The sequence below is a fragment of the Scaptodrosophila lebanonensis genome, unplaced genomic scaffold (genome assembly GCF_003285725.1).
Source record: "Scaptodrosophila lebanonensis strain 11010-0011.00,11010-0021.00 unplaced genomic scaffold, SlebRS2 tig00000138-arrow-arrow-pilon, whole genome shotgun sequence".
NCBI lineage: Eukaryota > Metazoa > Arthropoda > Insecta > Diptera > Drosophilidae > Scaptodrosophila > Scaptodrosophila lebanonensis.
In genome coordinates this window covers 451,894-458,719 of record NW_022060587.1, presented here as the reverse complement: position 1 = coordinate 458,719, position 6,826 = coordinate 451,894, and the positions used below count along the sequence as shown (strand labels likewise).

Genomic DNA, 6,826 nt, shown 5'->3' with positions numbered 1-6,826 from the left:
TCGACTTTACATATATCAATTACATATATTTTCTTGCCCATATCCATATTTTCTGATTTGTTTGGGCGTTCTCAAACCTTTCCGTTTTTATACTCTGTACATGAAATGTACAAGAGTATATTAGGTTTGCGGGAGCTGAAAAATGTAACAGGCAGAAGGAGGCGTGGCAGACCCCACAAAGTATATATATTCTTGATCAGCATGACGAGACGAGTCGATCTAGCCCTGTCTGTCTGTCTGTCCGTCTGTCCGTCCGTATGAACACCTGGATCTCAGAGACTATAAGAGATAGAGACACCAAATTTTGCACAAAGATGCGTTATGTGTGTATTCTATACGAGTTTGTTTTATTTTTTTGATTTTCCCCCCCACTTCCCCCCTATGGGGGTTTTCCCGATTTTCCATTCGTATAATCGCCTATATCTCGGAGACTATAAGACCTAGGAACACCAAATTTTAGTCCCAGATGCCTTATGTGAATACGCAGAAAATGTATATTTTGGAATTCCCCTCCCTCCCCCCTCTACCCCGCAAATCGTAACTCCCGTAATTCTTGGAATTTCGAACTAAAATTTTGGAAATACCCCCAGTTGGTTATTATGTGTCCGTATATATATTATGATAGACCGATTTAACAAGAAGTTATAGCCATAAATATATTTGCTGATGCAGCGCTGCTCAAGCGCTGCCCGCGACTGTTGTTGATGTTGCTGTTTGGTTGACTGCGAAAATGCTTACACAGACACGAATTGATGCGCATAGGCATACATACACTCACACAGACGCAATTGCTATGTAAATGTGCAATTATACACCCTTTACGTGAGTTCGAATACCGAGAGAGGTAAAATCGATCAAATTTTTTTTTTTATTTTCTTAATTTTTTTATTTTCTATAATTATTGTAAACATATGTACAGAGTATTTCAAAGTCGGGACACCCGACTTTAGCTTTTTTTACTTGTTCTTTATACATCTATACAATTATCAAATTGATACGAATTTTACTTCGGGGCTTGCTTGGATGCTGAACAAATTCATAATCCAAAATATAAATAAATATTAGAAAAAACAGAGCGTATTTTTTTTGATTGAAATGGAAAAGGATTCTGCGCGTGCGTATAACAGCAGATCGAGAACGGCCAGAAATGATTATCCAGTGCTGGAAGAACACTTGGAAGGAACCGTTGGTATTTCCAGCGTTGGCCTCATGCACACTCCTCTGAGGCCGTCCATAGCACCAGCAGTGCACTGGGACGCCGAGCCAGTAGTCGCGTCGGCAGTAGAGGCAGCAGTGGCCCAGGCGAACGAAACATACCTCCAATCGCAAAAAGAGGGCATCAACAAGGTTTTGCAGGAAGAAATCCGAATGGGGTTTGAAGACTTGATGGGCGCGCTGAAAGAAGTATTGCAACCGCGAGCGAATAGCGGCGATTCAGCTGCTAATGGAGCATGGCAACCGCCAGTCAGCCAGAATCGTGGTGCGGTTCCAAAACGGCCGCATCAATACCAGGCTGAACCTCTAACACCAGCAAGAGGAGCTTCGCGTCCGGTAGCAAGGCCGGCAGCTAATTCCTCCAGTGGAGCTGGCAATAGCAGCAACACAGCTCGAAATTGGCGAAATCCCGCGGCACAGTCGGCCCGTCGAAGAGGCAACAGGCGTAACGATTGGAGTCAGCTGGACCCACCTCCTCCTTATGTAGCGGCGAATGGCTGATCGGGATGGTGCCGCGTTGAAAAGTGGGACATCGTTTTCAGCGGCGATAAGGAAAAAATGGCTGTAGAAGACTTCGTTTTCCAGGTGGAGTTCCTTCAGAGGCAGTGTCGCTGCGCATGGTCCGAAGTATTGAACAGTTTCCATCTGCTAGTGACTGGGCACGCTCGCGAGTGGTACTGGCAGTACGTCAGGAACCACCGGGCAGACAGCTGGCCAGAACTAAAGCGAAGCATGCTGTCCCGTTTTAAAGGCACACGTTTTAGTGGCGGAAACCGTTCACCGGCAGTGGAGGAGTTGGTCGATGGCATAATCGAGGAGGCGCGCTTGGCAAGGCGTCCGCAGTAGGCGTTGGTTTGCTGGAACTGCAGACAAGCTGGCCACAGTTTCCGCGACTGCATGTCACCGGAAAGGCGCGTCTTTTGTTATGGATGCGGTAGACCAGAAACCTATAGTCCCTCATGCCCCGATTGTGCGGGAAACGGCCGTCGGAGTGTGGAGCAAGTGGGCGAATCGCGCTCGACACAAGTGCCCACCAGGATGACAGCGGAGCGGTCCTGAAAGAAGAATTGGATAATAAAAATACCCAAAATAGGAATAAGTTAAAATTTTTACTGTACGAAGAAAAGATGCGGGCATATTTGGAGGCGCGGAATAGAATTTTTTCCCAACATCAGCTAGGCGGCATGAGAATGGTAACAGCCAAAGTTAAAAAGGCCCGAGCACGATTCCGAGTAAGAAGGCAGACGAAGAAATGGGTAGCCTAGGCAGTGCGGCGCGAAGGAGCAGCAGACCCGAGGGTTTTAGCTGAAGTACTGGTACGAGACCTGGTGCTACGCGGTCTGCTAGATACCGGGGCCTCGGTAAGCGTGTTAGGCAAAGGCAGTCTCGAACTGCTGAAAGAGATTGGCGTGGAGCCCAGAAGGTACATTTCAATTATTAAAACAGCAGGCGGGGAAGACAGAGCCGTAATTGGGCGAGTGCGTTTACCAGTGGAGTATCGAGAGGAGGCCAAAGAAGTGGAATTTTACGTATGCCCATCACTTGAACAGAACGCGTATTTTGGCATAGATTTTTGGCGGCTGTTCGATTTGGCTCCATTCGTAATTCCTCCAGAAAAGCTTGCCGTGGAAAGACTAGTCCGCGTTGAAGTGTTAGCCGATAGAGTGGCTTATTATGTGGACCAGGATGAAATGAAGCCGGAACCAGATATGTGGGAATTAAATTAACACCAAAAGCTAAAATTGGAGCAGGTAAAAAAGGAGTTTTTAACTTTCGAAGAAGCGGGATTAGGAAAGACCACTTTGAAGACTCAACGTATTGAATTGGTCAGCGGAGCAGAGCCAGTGAAAGACAGGCACTACCCTCTCTCACCCGCTATGCAGAAGATTGTGTGGGATGAGGTGGACAGCATGCTTGCGCTTGGCGTCATCGAGGTAAGCGATAGTCCGTGGAGTAACCGCACCACCATATTGCGACGGCCGGGCAAGAATCGCTTTTGCCTCGATGCCCGCAAGTTGAACAAGTTGATGATGCGTACCTGCTACCTTACGAGCTGAGGTCCAAAGTAAAGGTATATTTAGACGATTTAGTAGTATTTGCGGCCGATTTTGACACCCACGTGGAGTACTTGCATAGAGTCGCTGAATGCCTGAAGAAGGCGAATCTGACGATAGGGTTACAAAAATCGAAGTTTTGTTCATCGTGGGCGCCGGCGTACTTCGAACAGATCCGGAACGGGTGAGGGCGATATAGCGCATACAGGTACCAAGGTCCATAAAGGAGGTTGGAGATTTCTTAGGAACCGGCGGGTGGTACCGACGATTTGTAAGAGATTTTGCCATTCGAGGCTATGAAAAATGCGCTCACATCTGCGCAAGTGTTGGTACAAGCGGATTATTCACACCCATTTTTTGTACAGTGTGGCCCATTCCATATTGGCGTCAGAGCAGTAATATTCCAAGTGGATTTGCAGGGAAACGAGAGGACCATTGCGTTCTTCTCGGCAAAGATGAACAAGAATCAGGTAAACTACTCGGTAGCCGAGAGTGAGTGCTTGGCGGCGGTATTGGTGATACAAAAATTCAGGCCATACATCGAAATGATGCCGTTCCCGGTAATCGCCGATAACGCCAGTCTGAAATGGTGGATGTCAATGAAAGATTTGTCCGGGCGATTGGCACGTTGGTCGTTGATGCTCCAAGGCTTTGACTTTGAAATTACGCACCGGAAAGGCTCCGACAACATCGTGGCGGATATATCTACAGGAGACCTGTTGGGTATAGAAACCACTGAGTTAGAGTCAGAGGAGTATCGAGAGCTGATTAGCGAAATCGAAAATCAAAAGAATAGGTTATCTGACTTAAAGATCGAGAATGGGGCTATATACAATCGGTAGAAAGATCAGCTTATAGCCAAAGCCCATACCAAAGTTTCAACGCAAGGAGGAGTGGTAAAAACGTTGTCCTGTCCACTGCACGGGGCGTTGTCGACTTCTTAGTGAACGAAGTGTTCCATACGTTCGGAGTACCAGAAGTCATACACTCCGACAATGGTCGGCAGCTCACATCTCCACCTCCCAGAAATAGAGGTGGCAATCAGAAATAGCGTGCATTGTAGTGTGCATACATAAGGAGTACACACTGTACGCAGTGCACTCTTAAGAACATACACTGTAACACTTTATTGCAGTGAATAAATTAATTCAAAAAGCCAAGCATAATTCGGACGCGATGTAATATGATCGCACATGCATTGGGCGACATAAGTGCAGCGTCAGTGCAACTAGTGTCAGCCACCTCAAGTGCACATAACATTCTCCCTCGCGCTCTCGCTGCCAACAGCGCTGAGTACAAATACATAAGTAAAATACATAATGCGGCCGCTCCGCTGCCGGCGTCTCTGGCAGCGCAGCTACGAGGCCTTAGCTAAGTTCACTTTAAGTAAAATGTAAGAAGTCAGTATAAGTTCAAGTTTTAAGTTTGAGTGTCGTAAATAAAATAAAGAAGAATAAAAACTCATAATGGAAACAACGTATATTATTACATGGCGACCATGACAGCTGCAATCTTCGCATAGAGAATTTGGAGTGGATCTGGATGTAGATGTGGATTGTAAAAATATTACAAAAGTGATAACGAGAATGCTAGCCAATCATACTAGCATTATAGACTTTGACGTGAAGCAGGACAGGATGAAAAGGATCTGGACGGAGGAAAAATACTGAGTGAGTAGAGTGCGTGAGTTATGGGTAAACGCGGAGGTGTGCACAATAAAATTAATAAGAGAATAGCACATTTAAAGTGGCTTTTATTCTCAACTGCAACACCACCCGCGTGGACAACGGCCCAAAAATTGCAGGCAGAACTTGACTATTTAAAGTCAATAAGCAAAAATGCGAAACCCGACTCCGCAACTCGCTCCACTCGTATTGAAAATATAAATAAACGTGAATTAATTTTACCTCCTTCACCCAAGCAACTGCCAAAGAACGCAAAAAGCTGCCCAACGGACTGCGAGGGACCATTGTACACCCCACACTGCGAGTACACGTGCCGCCACTGCACGATACGCAATTAGGAGCAGTAAGTGTGAAAGGCATAGGACCGCCTTTTGCACCACCGCTGGAAAAACGCCGACGACAACTGTAAGTGCGGGAGGCAGGCCGCCCCTTGCACCAACGAGGGAGCATCAGCGTGCCACACCGGCGACGCCCAGCTGATGCGGGAATACACCACATCAAATAGCGACAAGTGCGGGAGGCAAACCACCACCAGCGACAACGAGGGAGCATCAGCGTGCCACACCGGCGACGTCCAGCTGATGCGGACGCCACAAGACGACAATCCTAAAAAGGGACACCAGAGGAAAATTTAATGATTAAGCAAAGATAAAAACTTATAATGCAAAATTTGTAATGCATATTTAAGTTAAAATATATATATGTAAGAAAAATTGTAAAAAATAGCCAATAAGAAAATTGTAAAATAATTAATAAGGAAAATTGTAAAATTGAGCGGAACCTTTTCTGCCCGATTAGAAGTACAGCCCGTAAAGCTGTACGAACAAATAGGCAGGAAAATTGTCAATCTTTTAATAGTATGAATGAGGAGCAATAGTATAAGTAAGATAGATCAGATAGAAATAGATAAGCCATATAAAAGTGGCATAGTTACCAATAAAATAAGTAATATACCCAAAATGGGTTTGATAGACACTAAGGTAGTAGATTCCACTGCGGGAATTGTCAATAAGGTGGAATCACAGAAAGTAGATGTAGAAATGATAAATATCCTGTTGGTAGTAATCGTTGTGTTAATGAGTGCGAATTTGTTTTTTAAGCTGTATAAGCTACACAATAAATGCCTCAAAAAAAGAATTCTGAGTAAGGCAAATGACTTAGATAAAATATAAAAAAAAAATATACAGCGATTACTGCCAGCAGTAAAAAAAAAATATTAATAAATAAATATAAATAAAAAAAAGGACATTTTTCACCAATGTAAAATTATAATATCAGGTATGCCCAAGAGTGGAAAGAAATCCACACCTAGGTAGAATCATCAACCACTATGCACAATGGGTAGATGACCAGGACAATAGATTTAAACAGTAAATAATAATTATGAAATATAGGAATAGAATAGAAGAACCATAAATAAATAAAAATTAATAAATAATAAATAAAAACATAAAAATTAAAAGTAAAAAAAAGAAAGGGTGTTCAACTTAATTAGCTAGGAGTCCAATGAAAAAATTCTTGCTGAGCATCAAAATTATCCATAATACATGGACTGGAATGCTATATGCGGGAGAGTGCAAGAGCTGAGAGCTGAATTTGATAAATCATACAAAAGCCTCACTCAAAATAGGCCAATACAGATTGGCACATTGAATAAGCACACCATCAAATTGGTGCATTATTATAACGAGATCCGAGAGATATTCCTAGAAAACAAACCTAGGCTCACGGATCTCCATTGGACTCAGGCTTCAGACGTTGTCAAACGTCTAAGAGAACAGCTGCTCGCTGTTAGAGAAAGACATGGCTTGGATATACACTTGCCAAATGTCATAAGTAGCGCGGCGACATATATAGCTGTGGACGAAGATG

The 6,826-nt window shown here is 44.2% G+C and overlaps 1 protein-coding gene across 2 annotated transcripts; it reads right to left on the bottom strand.

The window, feature by feature from the left end:
• Positions 1 to 1,017: 1,017 nt before the first annotated feature.
• Positions 1,018 to 3,912, bottom strand: LOC115629294. Of its 2 annotated transcripts, none has more exons than XM_030525736.1 (4): positions 3,254 to 3,912; positions 2,704 to 2,951; positions 2,329 to 2,609; positions 1,018 to 2,270 (listed from the first exon to the last, which is right to left on the bottom strand). In XM_030525736.1, the coding sequence occupies exons 1-3, from the start codon at positions 3,555 to 3,557 to the stop codon at positions 2,586 to 2,588; spliced, it is 576 nt and encodes a 191-aa protein (XP_030381596.1). In that variant the 5' UTR covers positions 3,558 to 3,912; the 3' UTR covers positions 1,018 to 2,270; positions 2,329 to 2,585. The 2 variants fall into 2 exon arrangements, with proteins under 2 accessions (XP_030381596.1, XP_030381597.1); XM_030525737.1 differs by having other exon boundaries at positions 2,329 to 2,606.
• Between the last annotated feature and the right edge of the window lie 2,914 nt (positions 3,913 to 6,826).

Coding starts and splice junctions, on each gene's coding strand:
- LOC115629294 (XM_030525736.1), bottom strand. CDS start 3,557: ATGGCAAAATCTCTTACAAATCGTCGGTACCACCCGCCGGTTCCTAAG. Junction 2,952..3,253: donor CTCAGCTCGTAAGGTAGCAG/GTACGCATCATC, acceptor CTCCAATTTTAG/CTTTTGGTGTTAATTTAATT. Junction 2,610..2,703: donor CTCCTCTCGATACTCCACTG/GTAAACGCACTC, acceptor AATCTCTTTCAG/CAGTTCGAGACTGCCTTTGC.